The 17,227-nt window shown below is 41.7% G+C and overlaps 1 protein-coding gene across 5 annotated transcripts in view; it reads left to right on the top strand.

Moving 5' to 3' along the window:
* The window catches only part of si:ch211-26b3.4 (connector enhancer of kinase suppressor of ras 2), a 76,213-nt gene that overhangs the window by 56,116 nt on the left and 2,870 nt on the right, over positions 1 to 17,227 (top strand). For 3 of the 5 annotated variants that reach the window (XM_054791715.1, XM_054791716.1, XM_054791717.1), the window contains 11 exons: positions 115 to 323; positions 5,400 to 5,437; positions 5,521 to 5,563; positions 7,106 to 7,154; positions 7,528 to 7,700; positions 9,201 to 9,274; positions 9,396 to 9,467; positions 12,329 to 12,399; positions 12,491 to 12,591; positions 14,523 to 15,276; positions 16,956 to 17,218. In XM_054791715.1, coding sequence (XP_054647690.1) covers positions 115 to 323; positions 5,400 to 5,437; positions 5,521 to 5,563; positions 7,106 to 7,154; positions 7,528 to 7,700; positions 9,201 to 9,274; positions 9,396 to 9,467; positions 12,329 to 12,399; positions 12,491 to 12,591; positions 14,523 to 15,276; positions 16,956 to 17,218 — 1,847 coding nt within the window. The remainder of the gene's footprint in view (positions 1 to 114; positions 324 to 5,399; positions 5,438 to 5,520; positions 5,564 to 7,105; positions 7,155 to 7,527; positions 7,701 to 9,200; positions 9,275 to 9,395; positions 9,468 to 12,328; positions 12,400 to 12,490; positions 12,592 to 14,522; positions 15,277 to 16,955; positions 17,219 to 17,227) is intronic. The other 2 variants (XM_054791718.1, XM_054791719.1) reach the window with 2 other exon arrangements.

Below are 17,227 nucleotides of genomic sequence, written 5' to 3'. Positions count from 1 at the left end.
CGGAGTTCTCCCTCAGGGCCACAATATTAGCAACTGTCTTTGGTTTCACTCCCTCTCTCAACCGCTCTGTTGAGCCTGTCCATCATCTAACTGGTGCCATACCTCTTCACACAGATTCAGACAACTCCCTGCTGCGTTACCTCAGCGACGACAAGATCCTGGTCATTGAAGAGGAACCGGAAGGTCCAGGGAGAGAGAGTCGCCGGGACTCCACCAGACGCTCTCGACGCAAGAGCCGCAATCCCAGCAGCCCGAGCTTTCCTATCAGCCCCTCCATGTTGTCCTCCACCCTGCGTTTAGACCAGCCACCTGATGCTTTGCCAGTATGTACACAGCCCTTTTATTGAAAATATTGTGAAACTATTCATATAAATGTCATCTATTGTCCCACATCAGAGAGACACTTTGCAGTCCTTTGATTGGTCGACTGAGAATTGAACAGAATAATTCTTTATTGGTGCCACAATGGGGGAATTCAGATTTTTTTCTGATTTTAGAGCAGCTAAGTGGACAGCAGACAGTAGCAGGAAGTAGGCAGTAGCAGTAGAAAAAGATTTTAAAAATATTGTTGATTACGATGGAAGGATGAGTCAAAGCCAAGCTGCACTGGTTTTGCAGGTAATGTCCACACATTGCACTGTGTACCGTGTTCATTTCCTTTGTTTATTTAATTGGAATGGAATGCTACTATGGTATCACACTATTTACATAGTTAATGTAGCCATCGCCATCCTGCCACCCTGCAGTGGAAACGTAACAGTGATCAGGGTTTGCAGATCTCGGCCATACTATAGCAAGTTCAAATGATTGGTTATTGGTTATGTATCATTTTGTCACAGGAACGAATGATGTGGTCATGATGGCCTCATCAGGCTGTGACCTTCAGTGTTTACAGGGTTGGTTTGCAGCTAAGTATGAAGCTTCTGGGATGAGACTCAGCACTTCCAAATCTGACACCACGGTTCTCAGCCGAAAAACGGTAGATTTCACCCTTCGGGTTGAGAGTGAGGTCTTGCCCCAGGCGGAGGAGTTCAAGTGTCTCTGGGTTTTGTTCACGAGTGAGTGACGTCTGGAGCGTAAGCTTTACAGGCAGATAGGCGCAGCGTCGGCAGTAATCTGGTCGCTGTACCCGGCCGTCGTGGTGAAGAGAGAGCTGAGCCGGAAGTCAAAGCTCTCAATTTACCGGTCGATCTGTGATCCTACCCTCATATGATCATGAGCTTTGACCTTGTCACCGAAAGAGCAAGATCACGGATACAAGCGGCTGAAATGAGTTTCCTCCGTAAGGTGGCTAGACTCACCCTAAGACACTCGTACATATGACGGTACTGGGAGACATTTTAATGCCCATTCAATCTTCTGGCCCAGGCAGAGGGCTGGTTTACAGAAGAAATGATCCTATTATTATTATTAAACTACTGAGTGTTGAATTGGAGCAACTGGATTCACTTGATTTTTTACTTTTTGTTTCGCTTCTTCATCCAGGTCCATGTGCAAATGCTCTGATTAAACTCCCCAGATAGAAATTGTACTGAAAACACACTTTTTGCTCAAATAATTTTTGAATTTGTGGATAAAAACATATTGTTGCTGAAGGGATCATGAATCTTGTTTTGCGCTGGCATGCCGTTTTATTTTGCAATTGAAACTGCACTTTAATGTCATTTCATTGAAGGGACTGTTAGCAACTGTCTTGCCTTAGGTTACTTGTTCTGTAAGTAGTTGCTGAACTTACATGCCTCACCCAGACTTTACCTCCAGTGGCCCCCAGTTACTGTAAACTGATTTTGAGACCCCTCGTCAAGACTATACAGGCTTATGACTTATTTATTGCAACCGGTCTCAAAATTCTCTTCCACTTGAATACTGCTTTTTCTCCTTACTGTATATGCAGATGGTGAACTTGTTTATAAACTATGTTAAATTGCTTTTTGGCACCATATTTGCATAAGCTAGATGGCAGATGGCTCACTTTGTTGAAGCCTACCCTTTATGTAAGCTCTAAACAAGCAGCACATATGAGGAAAGTTGGAATGTGTTGTTCTATGATTGTTTACCGTCAAAATGAAGCCCAGTTCTATTAAAAGAAAACTCATGTACACTGACAATTTAACAGACATTTAACTTACCAAATGAGTATCTTGCTTACTTTTATGCTGGTATTTTTGTGAATACTGAGAGTGTTAAGACTTGGCTAGGTTGACTCCCATTGGTTTAAATGGGTTTAAATGACTGCGCCACTACTCCACTGGCTGCCGTTGGCAATTGTTTGCCTTATTTAATGGTCTGTACACTTCACATGTACCACAATTACACCACATTTAATGCTCTGTGTTTTTGCTTTAAGTTCACTGTGGTGATTTTCATACAACCCACACTTTCTTGTTTTGGGTAAACATGCATGTGTATACGCCATTGATATTATTACTATTATACATTTCAACATCATCAGACACGCATTCACGAGGCACAGTATATCAGATCTGTCCATTTCGACTGCATCTTATTGAGCATTCATAACTCATCCACCTCACAGGTGTGCCATATCAAGATGCTGATTATAGACAGCATGATTATTGCAGGTTGCTTTTTGCTTTGGCCACAATAAAAAGCCACTCCAAAATATGCAGTTTAACTTTATGGGGGCGTGGATCTGGTGTAACCACCATTTGTCTCGAATACGCCGAATATATGCCAAACGAGAGCATCTCAAATATGGGTGACATGACTGGTGAGTGTGCTGGCCATGCAAAAACTGGGATGTTTTTAGCCTCCAGGAATTGTGTACAGATCCTTGCAACATGGGGCCGTGCGTTGTCATGCTGCAGCATGAGGTGAAGGCCGTGGATGAATGGCACAACTACGGGTCTCGGGATCTCATCACGGTATTTCTGTGCACTCAAAATGCCAGGTGTGTGTTATAACATACGCCTGCCCATACCATAACCCCACCGCCACCCCGGGCCACTCTGTCCACAATACAGGACAGCATACTCACCGGACATGTCACCCATTGGGCATGTTTGGGATGCTCTGTATTGGCATATATGGCATTTGAGGCAAATGGTGGTATACCAGACACTGATTGATTTTTGGACACCCAACTGCACAATTGGGCCTTTTATTGTGGCCAACCTAAGGCACACCTGTGTCTAATCTGCATCTTGATATGCCACCCCTCCGAGGTGGATGAATTATGAATGCTCACTAACACAGATTAAGACAGATTTGTGAGGAATATTTGGGAGAAATAAGCCTTTTGTGAACTGTAGTACTGTACTGTCAATTATCATAGCTGGTTCTTTTTTTAGTCGAGACTTGTATGAATGCAGATTTATGTTATTTTGCAACAAAAGTAAAACAACAAACCACCAACAAGAAAAATGTGCATCTCACTAAATGAGATGGCAATGACGTCATCACTATACACCTCACAGCCACTATGGGGGCATATATGCATACATTTGGGAATTACATTACATTAATTAACCAGCATCCAAGGCTATCATTTATTACTATTATCTTTGGCATTCAGCTCTGCATCAATCATTGCAGTGTCTTAACAAGTGTCACACACATCTTTTTGCATCAGGCTATTTCTCCATGTGTCTCTAATGAAAGTGTTTTCAAGATAGGCCACGATGTTCACCTCAAGTTAACCCTCATCTGTGTGTATGTGTGTTTCACCTATGTGGAAGAGCAAGGAGAGCGAGCTTGAACTACTGGCAGCTGTATTAATTATGACAACAGCGACACGTCCACACCGGCCACACTCATACACACGCACACATGTACATGTGCACACTAGCACACAGAATTGATTTGTATGCAGAGAAGGTATCTCATGATTCATCCTAACATGCCCATCTCCTCAGACACGGCGGATTATAAATGGGAGTTTATTCTGGGCAAACACACACATTGAAGTGCACACACAAACACGAATCCTGGTAGGTGAGGAAGTGTATGACTCAGCATCAGCTTGACTAATTATGAACGTAAACACACAGGATTCATACGTTTTAGTACACACTGTTCTCTCTCCCGCTGACCCTCAAAGCGGTGCGTTTCTTCTCAAAGACTCAGATCTAGTCAAAAGCACCTGTACAAGAACAGCGTATGCCGCACCCACGTACCACATGATTCTGTCCCCTATCAAACATGTGTTTGTATTTGTTAATGCAACTCAAATACCGTTTCTGACTGCTCGTCAAAGGCACACCTCTTAAAATTAGACACTTTTTAGAGTCATATGTATGCGCAAACATAATAATACCTGCATTTAACCCATTAAAACACCGCAATCACCCCACAGTGAGTTACACACCGGAGCAGCAGGGAGCTTCTCAGTATGCGGGTAGCAAGCTTTTACTCAAGGGCACCTCAGCCGTGAAACAGACATTAAATGGCTGCAAAGAGAAATCAACTCTATACATTGCAGTTGGGATGGTAGGAATGCTCTGCTGGGTTTAATCTAAAGATGACCCAATACTTGTGTTCATACTGCAGTCTATAGAGAATCAACACTACAGTCTCATCTATACTGTATGTTGTTTTGTTTTGGGTGAGATTGTTTCTTTTCCAAAAATGAAGTTGTTTACTTTCCCTTTCTCATCAGGTATTTTTGATTTTGTTATGTCGATTTTTTGTTATTTAATATGTAAGAACTGTGCAGGCAATCCAAGCAAGACAGCAATCCATGCAGTATTTCACACAACAAATCAATACTAGGCTCTATAGTTTCAAAAATGCTTCCTCAGCATGAGGTGAAATGTACTGGGTCGATTATATGTTTCAACACTCACTTTTGGTCACAAGATTTTGGAATGTAACTAAAGGAAATGGGCTTTCAGGAAAAACTATCATGACACCTTAACTGAGTTCCCTTGTCTCACGGAGGGCATCCACTGTCTGGAACTGATGTCCATTTTTGTAAACTTCCCTTGCCGTCCATCCCCAAATGTTCTCATTTGGATTTAGATCAGGGGAACACGCAGGAGACTCAGGGACTTAAATGTGAATTTTAACAGAAGGTTAACTTAAGTATAGTTGGAATAAGGAGAAACACAAATATGTAAAAAAAACGAAAATTTCGGAAGAATTTCAATTATTATGTTTTGTGGCAAAGTCTAATTTTAGGAATTGGGCAACAGATGCAATTTTCCAGTGTTCAATGTGGTTTAGGCTCTTCTTTCAAATTGTATTTATTAAATACGCAATCACATCGATGTGCAGAACACTTTGCATGATTAGAAAAAAATATTTTACAGTTCATTTTATTGTGCATTGATACGTTTTATTTCTTGGGGACGCAAATGGCACCAATTCGGTGGAAGGTTTTCTAACATGGACAAAGAATATGTCCCGCATTTATGACATTTTTATTTTCTGTCTTTTAGCGAGGTGCAGACACACTACGAGCAGACACAACAGACAGGTGAGCTTATAGATGTGGTCATATATAGAATTAAAGACAGTAATTAGAAGAGTTTTATACCATTACTATAATTTCTCCTGCAGGTACTCGGGGTCTGGAAGCTCAGGAGCAGCCTCAATGAAGAAGGTAAGGACTACTGTAGTTTTGCGTCACTTTGCTTTTTTATTACATGAATAGTACTGCTTAGAATGTTTTCCCTCACTTTTTAAACGTTATTCAGTGACTCACATCCATTTAATGAAGCCACAGAGGCTTCAGTGTTACGTCAGCTGTCTCCTAGCAACCACATCCGCTGTGAGAATGAGCTTGGTCGTGTTCAAATACCAAAGAGAAGTGACTGCACCCATTAAGCAGCACAATAATTGTATTTTATGTAAAAGTTCAGTGAGGTAAAATTGGTTTTCACCTGAGTTTACTCTTACATAGGAAGCTGTATTAGTGATCTGCTTCTCCAAAGAGCTGTAGAATACCCTGAGTCAGTCAATTTTTTTATTCATTTTCTACACTTAAAATAGCCAAATGGCGGTGTAAACATGTTACTGTACTCCGCACTGAGAAGATCCAGATGAGGTGGCTTGGGCATCTGGTCAGGATGCCTCCCGGACGCCTCCCAGGGGAGGTATTCAGGGCACGTCCAACCGGTAGGAGGCCTCTGGGAAGACCCAGGGCATGTTGGAGAGACTGTGTCTCTCAAATGGCCTGGGAACGCCTCGGGATCCGCCGGGAGGAGCTGGGCGGAGTACAGTAGCTCGTGAGAGGGAAGTGTGTACTTCCCTGCTTAGGCTGCTGCCCCCGCGACCCGACCTCGGATAATCGGAAGAAGATGGATGGATGGAATTTACAAATACATTCCTGATCAAAATCTTGCTAGAAATTGCATTTTGCACATTTGGATCTTAGGTTTTAAGTAGAGCCGCAATATGCAAAAGCAAAAAGGGGGAGTGAGACAAAAAGCACTTTGAAAAAGTAATTTATTGAAAACAACAATTAAACTGAAGTAGGCTGTTTATAAAGGTTGCACAACACCACCAGGTTTACAACACATTTGTAAACAATGAATAATATGAATGTAAAGGTGACTATAGGGGTGTTATTTCATGTATAAAGGGCTCTAATAATGTTAGAAGCCGTATTTAGAAAGTCATAAACAGGTTATCTGTGCTCTGACTACGAAAATATTACATTTATTAACATTGAATCCTATATCGCGGAAATTCATTTATTGCGGTCGGGTCTGGAATCAATTAATTGTTATAAACGAGGGACGACTGTAACCAAAATATGACATGCACCTCAAAGTGTGACGCAGTGCAATTTTACCCCACTGCAAACTTACAACCACAGTAATAAACATCGTTCAAATAATACCTCTCGGATAGTGTGACATTTTTATCTTTGTGAATGTAGAATTTTTGATACCGCACCTGTGTTGGATCCCATTATGTTATCAGATTCCTCAAAGACATTCCTAGTGTGGCTTGGTTTGAACCACGGGAAAGGAAATAAATCATCAAGCTGTGCTTCTGATGTGGTTCTATCTGCTGTTTGGCTGAAAATGTAGAAATAAATTCAACACACTTCCTCCTTGTGTTGGAAACTTTAACCAAGAAGTTTTGTTCTTGTTTAACCATCTAATATTATTTTTTCCCCTCTCTCTCCCTCTTGCAGTCTTTCCATTACACCTCACTACGAACAAAAACCAAAAAGAGAAGTAAAGGTAGACATACATTTACATTTATTCTTTTTGAGGCTTTTTTGCTCACTATTAAGACTATAAGACTATTCTATGTAATATGTTTTCTTTGTTGTTCTTTTTACATTACCGTGGGACCTAACTGTGCTATTTATCAGTGTCAATCTCCTCAATTAATGATTGTTTATCTTGTATGAATTCTCTTGAAAGTTAAGGTACATTCGCAAGGTCATGCTACCGGTCGGTATGACAGTGTGACAAGGTTAGGCAAGGTTTGCTAAAGAACAAATGAGGTATTTGGCCATACTGGTATACTGTACATGGGTTCCAAGTGCACAACGAAATACTTTTAATAACACTTTTGTACTGTTGTGAAAGCTGTTTCTTCTCATCTCAGGTTCCCTAACGAGTGCCAGTCGAAGGAGAATCTCCTGTAAGGATCTCGGACACGGTGACTGTGAAGGCTGGTTGTGGAAGAAGAAGGACGCTAAAGGATATTTTACACAGAAATGGCGGAAGTACTGGTTTATCCTGAAAGAGTCGTGCCTCTATTGGTACACCAATCAGAATGTAAGTCCCTGCACATTCGAGATGTGCGAGTCATGACTGAGTCGTTCAAGTCGTATACGTTTTTTTTTAAATTGGGAATCACGGGTACTTGTTGATCTACTAAAACAACAAAGGCAAGGCATGAGTGATAAGGAAAATAAGAAAGTAGAATAAGAATAAATAAATAAATCAATAAATACGAAACAGATCACGTAAAATTTGCAGTACAATAATACATAATAAATAATAATAATACATAGTAATAATAATACATAAGGTAATAAGTCCAGTATACTGTCCACTTGTGGCGGCATGATAGAAAAAGCAGTATACATAAACTTCAGGTGGCATACAATGATGGCGTGGGGATGCTGCTGAAGGTACCTCACTGGACTAGAGTCAATTTTTTGTTCAGGCTGCTGTACCAAACTGTGCTGCTGTGTTACTGAACCTGATGTACAGATGTATGTGTAGGATAACATGCTCTGTAAACAGCATCGTATATACTCTGACCAACCCTGTACAAAGCTCGGTCAGGTTCTTTTCTAGTTTGTGGAAACACTGGCGCCATAACCTATATAGCAAGGGATAGCCATCTTTTACTGTGTCTTGTTGGTGATGTGTTTGTTTTGAATGTTCTATGGACCATGTATGTGTCTGAAGTAAAGTTGATCATAAGTATAATAATGATAAATTCAGTCCTTGAGCCCGCAAGTTTCACTGACTCATGAATACTAGACGAAGACTCGAGTTTCACTGACTCGCGGGTGCTTGACGAATACTCGAGCTTCATCAACTGAAGAGTACTCGATGAATACTCGAGTTGTGCTGACTCAGTGGTGCTCGACAAAGACACCAGCTTCACTAACTCACGGGTACTCGACAAAGACTCAAGTTTCACACTGACCCACGGGTGCTCGACGAATACTCGAGTTTCACTGACTCATGGATTATATTCACTTCAGTGAGTGACTCATAACAACTTGAGTCAGTAAACGAAATCAGGTTTCCCATCACTATTGTTTCAGAGCATTTTCAATCAACTATTTTACAGGTATGTTTTAAAAATGTTACCTAAAAAAGTTTCTATCAAGCTTTCCGTTAATTGAATCGAATTTACTACCGTTATGCCAATTTATGTTGCATCCAGATATGGTCCAGATTGCACATTTGGAAATCATTAAATGTAGGTTGTAAAATGTAAACGTAAGATCTTATTACATTTTCTTCCACTGATTAATCTTTGTTTTGCCATTATAAGGAGCCAGGCTCCAAGCTGCTCTCTCATGGATTTTGCAGGTGACAAATGTTGCAGCTTTGGCAGAGGTCTGTGCGCGTTGAGTGCTTTGTTAATGTAAAGTGGTGAAAGGCTTGACCCAGCCAATGTAAACAACATATTTTGTTTTTGTTTGAAGAACGGTTCTCGCCTGACTGAAACTGGTAGATCACTTTGTTCCCTGGGATGATGATGATGATGATGATAATAATGTACCAGCCTTCTCCATCTGTCTTTGCCTGCAGGATGAGAAGGCTGAGGGTTTTATCAGCCTCCCAGAGTTCAGAATAGACAGAGCCATAGAGTGCAGACGGAAATTGTGAGTGCCGAAATTATTAATCAAGCACATTTTGCTCTAGCCTGAACAACATGAGTGCACACAAACCTACTGTGCACACACTGAAGCACTAATCAGCCTTTGTCTCTCTGGCTGACTGCAGTGCCTTCAAAGCCTGTCATCCCAAAATCAAGAGCTTCTTCTTCGCCACAGATTGTCTTGAGGAAATGAATAGGTGAGTGTGTGTGTTTTTGGATTTTGATGTGGACAATAGGCAGCTGCTGGGGACGTCACGTGTTGTTTCATAAATATTGTAGCTCTGCCGACCAAGTTTAGACAAGAAGGTTGCCCACCAGCACAGAGTTAATAAGGCATCAACCCCTGCTGCGTTCTTAAACGTAGACCTGCTTGAGTGTGTGAGTCACATGTGCACTTGTGTGTGAGTTACATCTGCAGGAGTGCGATCAGATGTCATTCTCCACACCTCTCAACGATGACTGGAAGATAATTGAGGAAGAGTCATGAACGCCATTAGATGTACATACTGCAGCTGGTGGTGCTCATGTTAGTGATACTTTTGTGATGCCCGCAAAAACCTGGTTTTAGTTCTTTTTTTAGGTATTTTGAATGATTTTATTCACAGCAGAGAGTACAGGTATATGTTCATCGTGTCTGTTAGGAGGGTCTTAATGTGATGACGCAGTTTTCCTGCACAGTTTACACAAACTGCTACAAAATAAAAAGCTGCTTAGTGGCGCATTGACATCTGTTTTAGTGTTTATACTCCAACTGTACACCACCTTTCAAGTTTTGGCCCACTGCAATAGCTCCAGATAAGGATACAAATCTGCATCAGTAGTAATAGTAATCCCAAATCGAGGGTGGCCACATTTTGATTACCGAAAACCAGGAGACTTGGTCCGGCAATAGATACTGAAGTGATGCTCCAAGTTTACGCAGAGATGCCTTATAATTTCAATACATTTCAAATATGTCTCCTCGATATGGATAGAAAATTGTTATATGACAAAATACTATCTACAACCAAAAACACAAATTCCAAAGGAAGAACTTTCAAAAACGTAAAAAAATTGGCATGAAAATGATTCCAAAAACAGAACAACACAGGAACGTGAGGTCAAAGGTAAGTTAAGCCTAAGTCACAACCGGCGTTTTTTTTGGCCGTGCGATTTGTAGCGTTCCTGAAATCATTGCGTTTCTTTTTTGTGTGTTCGTGGAGAACGTAGTTGTGGTGATGATGAAGGAGTAAGATCACCGTGCACCCTTTCTCTCTCCTCCACCCTCTCTGCCGCCTTTTTTCTCCTCCCCGATCCGATATTGGGTAAAATTCAGGCTGGTATCACCGATGCCGATCCGATACCAGTACTTTGTGCAAATACGCCTAAAGTGTCTGGTAAATTTTAAAAAGTAGTGTACGGTATTTCAAATCATAGCATAAAGAAGTAAACCCTGCAGTAAACCCTGAAGTGTATTGAGGTAGTGGGGTGATTTACCACATAGCCAAGCTAATATACAACAACAGAAAAAAAACAATGGACAAAATCATATATCTGAAGTATCAAAAATATCAATATTTTCATTTGAGAATCGACTTTAGAGCTTGAGGAACTGGTATTGGTAGTATCAATATTTCAGTATCGATCCACACATCAACGCAACGCACAACCGACTTACTCGAGATGGATGGAAGACGTACAAAATATCTGAACGTGTGGTGGCCACACTAATTACTTATGTGGGTTGTATGTGTGCCGCACAACACACACATGGATTCCACAAGTGTAACGTACGAAAAAATGTAAATTTTGCCCAAACCTGATACCAGCACAACATACGAAAGACACTTGTTAGCCGTACGGATGACTCACAAAGATGTACGAAGTGCGTAAGCTTGTTTTGCAACCTGAAAAAAATGTCAGCAACCGTAGATTTTGTTTGACATGACAAAGAACTCTTGCGGATCAAAAATCAGCACGTCACACACACACGCTCGCTGTTGCGTTGGCTCTCCTTGCATTTTTTGCACGTAGACCGACCCTTCTGCTAGCTCGACGTTTGATGTGAATCAACATTTACAGTATAAGTGACTGTTGTAATTATTAGATTAGCTTCAGCTCCAAAACTCACCCCTTCTCTTTTCAATCGCCATTGTTCACAAGCAATGGAAGCTAACAAGCTAAATGCACAATTCAGGCGCCTCACATTAAACACATTTATAGCATAAAATGCATACAGGTACTCACCACTCACACAATGATAATGACGATTGATAGAACATATTAATCGGAGTCACGGGGTAGCGCAACAACCGTGATTACGTATGTTGTGGGGCCGCTTCCACCTCACTCTAAAGCAGCCAGTGCGAAATCTCAACGTTTGATGAAAAAAACGTTATCAGCGAAGCATAAAGACATAAACATGTAAAAATTGTGGTCAGTGGTACATGTATGCAGTACATTTTACCTCGATTATCTTATGCTTATAAATTGTTACCAACTCGGGGTGAATGAGATGTGTTTTACGTGGAAAAAATAGTTTTTTTTACTAAAAATCTGTGAATTTGCGGGGCTATGAATGCTTTGCGGGGATCCACTGTGCATGTATTTTTACTGCTTTTGTTTACAGCATTTGTTGACATTACTCTAAAAGATGATTATGAGTTTCTTATGTCTGGTATTCAAACCAGGCTTCTATTTTTAGTTGCAGCCTGATTATTCAGTCTGCAGGGACACAGGACAAGCTTGAATCTGCGATGCAGACAGACAGACAAAACAGAGACAGACAGGGGATCTGGATGAAGACAGGAAGTATGAATGTATATAAAAAATTAAAGTCACCTGAGACTCAGTTCAAAGACGGAAACAGGAGACGATCATCTCTTTCTGCATCTATTCTTCTAATTTACTCTCTACTTCTGTCTCCTCATCAGGGGGATGAAGTCAGTTAGAAAACCGTGAAGAGACATGACTTTAATTATTTAGAGGGAATGTTTTTTATTCATCACCCACCAATTACCCAGTATAACCCAACATTTCCCCCTCCTTTGCCTTTTGTGTTGATTTCATCGTTTTATAGGTGGATGAACAGGCTTGGATTGGCCGCTATTGGCTACACACCTGATGACAAAGTGCCACGCCCAGATGAAGGTGAGATCAGGTGTCTCAAATGTGACGCGCTCGCTTTTCTCACGCAAACCTTTACAATTACAGCGCTCATGTCAACTTCTCTCCATTTCAGACTACTGGAGCGAGAGTGATCAGGATGAGGTTGATGGCTCCATGACACTCAAACAGGAGGCGCCGTCCTCCCTCTGCGATACTTACCACCGCACACCATCAGTGAGTACCAACTCCACAACTTATTTGCCGTGTTCCATTCTGATTGAATATTTTATTCAAGAGACCCACGGTTTTAAGCGCTCTCAACATCAATAAAAAATGAAATTATCTGGTTCGGTAAGCAGCTAAACCCAACACATCTGTGCTGCCAAGACCTGTTCACGGTCTGACCAATAGATGGCACCAAATACTACAGACTAAGGGTTCTCAATGATGAATTTAAGTCGAACCAGCAAATGTGTGTGTGTGTTTTAAATAAACATAAATACACATGATCACATGTGCAAGTGCATTATAGAGGAATTTATCGGGGTATTTTATGAAGAAAATGAGGAGGAACGTGACAACTGCATGCATACATATAAATAAATTATAATTAAATATAAAAATTGCACAAAAGAAGAACACAAAATCGAATATTTCACTTATAACTGTGCTATGAATATAAAGTAAATCTCCACTTTTCAGTGGGGTTACTTTCCAGGACCACCAGAGCATGGCAAAAAACTGCAAGTAATTAAGCACGCATAAAAATGGCAATTTTTTTACACACGGCTCGTGCCGCCCAACCGCAAAACCTCCCTCCCCACCAACTTCACACTGACATTCTCCTTCTATCTCAGATCAATATTTGCAAAAAAATGACTGCTGTAATTATTACATTCAGCTCCAGAACCCTCCCCTTCTCTCTTCAATTGCCGTTGTTCACTCGCAGCACAATCCGGGCTTAAACCCTAGATATGCCTCACACACTTATTTAACACATTTAAAGTATAACATAGGTACTCACCACTCATGAATGGTAATGTAAGATGACAGATTAACAGATGGAATCGGAGTCGCGTTGTAGCAAGTCACGGCACACAGCATACAGCTATGGTGCGTTCAAGGATTGCCGAACAAAGTGCGGAATCTCGACGCTTGAATCAGTGAAGCATACGACATAGCAAGTAAAACAAAGCAAGACATAAACATGTAAAAATTGTGGACTTTTTAACAGTGGTACATGTATTCTGTACATTTTACCTGCATTATCACATATTTATAAATTATTACCAACTTATGATAAATGAGATGTATTTGCTGCAGAAAAAAATGCTATTTTGGGGGAGGGGAATTATAATTTGGACTAGAAATTTTCAAATTTGCAAAATTTTACTTTTAAATAACGCTAACAAGTCAGACATTGGTTGTATATTACATATTTTAATGTAATTATTGACTCATTGTCTGCAACCAACCCAGACTCGATCTGCAACCCGCTTTTGGGTCCTGACCCACTAGTTGAGAATCATTGCTATAGACCACAATCGATTCTGAAACAGTAGAATTCTGCAGGACAGGTTTTCACCAAGCAGCACAGTACACATTTTCATTTTATTGTCAAAAGGATAAAGATGTTAGCAAAACAACTGATACAAACCATACACCGCTTTTTGGCATCTTTCTACTGGGGTACCAACTAAGGTGGTAGGGTACCCACAGGGGCTTATGATGTCTTATGATTAATAGCCACATGCCAAGAAGAACAAACAACAAATGCTGGATGTCTTCTTGCATTGCTACCTTTTCACACAGCGTTTCATTCTTCTTTTTGGGCATGATGTCACACAATACATGTAGCAAGCCCACATCCAGATACATACCCAGACTGTAGACTGTAGTACTTAGTGTGTAAGTGTCTTCAAAGGATGTTTGGACATGTACATGAAGTTGCATTGTTATCATGTTCAACAGCCATGTCAGCCATTTTTGGAGTTATTCATCTGACATCTCATTGCTTTTTTGCTCTCATCTTTTAGTCTCTTTACACTCTGCTTTTTTCTGTTCTGATGTATGTTCCCCCCTTCCACCCCCCATCTTTGTGCCCGTCTTGTTTTATACTCACATTGTCAACCACCTTTCCCACCCACCCTACTTAACCCACAAAGTCTAACCTCCTCCACACGTATGACCAGTTGCCCCGTTCGGTCAGCTCCATGAGTCTCATGCGCTCCACTCCGTCCCCACTTCCTCTACCAATGAGTGCCTCCACCTCCCCCATCCCTCCACAGATGGTCTCTTCCACCTCCCCTCTTCCTCTCCAGGTGAATTCTTCTAGCCCCTTCCCAGAGCCAAAGCATGGCCGGCATTTCTCCAGTGAGTCCACGCACTCCCACTCTTCTGCTGAGGACCAACGTGGAGAAGGACTGGGCATGGGCACTGGAACAGGCAGCACCAGTACCCATTCCTCAGGTTGCCGCTCTTCCCACCGTGAGCGCCGCTCCTGGCAGGACCTTATTGAGACCCCGCTAACCAGCGCAGGGCTGCACTTCCTCCAGACAGCACCAGGAGAAAGCGATTATGGTGGCGTAATGGGGGGCATGGCTGGTGAGATGGGGCTTTATGGAGGACTGGGCAGACAGGGCATGTCCCCAGAAAGACGCAGGCAAGCCACACTTCCAGTACGACGACACCATGCTGCAGAGAGGGATAGGGACCGGGATGGACCCTTTCCTCTTGAACGTGGGCCCCACACACACAGCTACACACACCGACGCTCTCACAAGCAGCGTAGCCAGAGTTTGCCCAGGAATAGGGACCCCTTTGGGGGAAAGTTGCTCCACTCTTCAGCTCACATGGAGGAGAGAAGTGAAGATGAGGAGGCAGAGAGGCAAGCTGCAGATATACTCGAGGGTGACGAAGGTAAGGTAGCACATGTACAGTAATTATAGCTAGGTAGATCGAATTATAATTTAGATTTGAGAATACAACCTGTGTAAATCTATAAAATACACCTGTTTTGGATGATCTTGCACATGTGGGGCTTTCAAATCAACTTAAAACATTTACCTTAATTTCAAGTGTATAAGCCACTACTTTTTTCTTAAACTTTGAACCCTGCGGCTTATACAGCAGTGCGGCTCATTTGTGGCTAAATTCTAATCTTGTGACACCTCCTTTACTTCAGAACTACTACTAATTGTTTAAATGCTGTGCCGCGCACGAGTCGGTGAAGAAATGGTAAGTCTTTCTTTGGCAGGAGCCAATCACAAGCTATCAGTGCACTCATCACAAGCTTGTCAACCTACTTGAAATCGCAGAAGGTCATTTCTCAATATGACGGTCTGACTCACGGTGTCATCTTACAAAGAACACTAAACTCATCGCACAGCAACTTAACACTCAAAAGGTATAACTAACAAATACACAAACATGTACCAATATGAGTTTCAAATGGAAAAAAACAACTTTTTAAAAATTGTCCCATGATGCATTGCGTCTGAGCAAAGCATTAATTGATGCCTGCAGGGGCGCTGCAATGAAGTCGGTCTCCCTCTGGGCCCTGGGTTCCTCTGGCTTCCTCTGGAAGACAGAGGCAGTTGCTGTGTGATGAATTTAGTGTTCTTTGTAAGATGACACCTTGAGTGTTACATTGAGTAATGACCTCCTGCAATTTCCAATCGGTTGACAAGGTCGTCATGAGTTTTTTCATAGCTCATTATTGGCTCCTGCGTGGTCCTCACGGACTCATGCGCACCACAATATGCCATTTTATGACGTTGACATGTGCGGCTTATAGTCCGGTGCAACTTATATATGTACATATACTGTATGTACGCCCCACACACTTCCAAATCCTCCTGCTAGCTTGATCATTGATGTTCTCCTTTGATTTTGGATCAACATTTGCATTAAAAGTGACTGTTGTAATTATTACATTTGATTCAGCACTATAACCCTTCAAGGACCGCTAAACAATGTGCTTTGATGAAAATCAGTGAAGCATAAAGAAAAAGCATAAAATGTGTAGCATTACCTTCAATTTAGTGGTCAAATAGATTTTTAAGTGGGCTTTAATTTGGTGGAAACGGGCCGAAGTGGCTCTTTTGATGCTAAAGGTTGCCGACCCATGGCCGAGACCTATTGATTTTATCGACTAATTCAAGTTTTTTGTTGCGAACAGTTTAAAAATTTAAAATTTGAGTTTATTATTCTCTTGCTAATGGGAAAATACAGGAAACCATTGAAACAGGAGGATGCTGGGAAAGGAGGGCAAATATTGTAGTTTCCCAATAAAAATAGGAGGGTTGGCGGGTATGGCAAAAAAATTGCCTATTTTGTCAGTGACACAAATTAAAAAATATATTTTTTTACCAAAAATTCTAGACTTAATGGGGTTGTGAATGCTGAATCGCGAATGTGCAGGGCTCCACTGTATACGCCAACGTAGGGTATTGTTGGACAAGACTTTGCACATGCTTCAATGATCTTTGTTTGCCTAGGAAACCAAGCACAATCACAACAAGTAAACATCCCAAATAAAGAAACAATACAAGTGTTGACAGAAATATCTATTTTCTGCTTCATCTCGCCTTCATCAGACTTGCGGGAGTTGAGAGTTGAGAGCAGAGAGCGGAGGGTCTCGGAGGGAAGAGAGCGGCGAGTGTCAGACGGACGTGAACCTGAGCCGCTGGATGGGCTTGAGCAGCTTTATCGGGCCCTTGAGCAAGCCAACGTTACTGCGCTAGGAGACCCAAGACCCTGCAGCAGGCAGGAGCTTCGACGAGGTTTTACTCAGAGAGTCCGGGATCCGCTTCTGAACGACAGACTGCACCGGGTCCGAGCTCTCCGCAGCACTTTGAAGGTAGCTAGA

This window comes from Dunckerocampus dactyliophorus, chromosome 11 (assembly GCF_027744805.1).
Source record: "Dunckerocampus dactyliophorus isolate RoL2022-P2 chromosome 11, RoL_Ddac_1.1, whole genome shotgun sequence".
Classification (NCBI taxonomy): Eukaryota; Metazoa; Chordata; class Actinopteri; order Syngnathiformes; family Syngnathidae; genus Dunckerocampus; species Dunckerocampus dactyliophorus.
The sequence above is the reverse complement of the archived record's forward strand: the minus strand, read 5'-3'. Positions and strand labels throughout refer to the sequence as shown.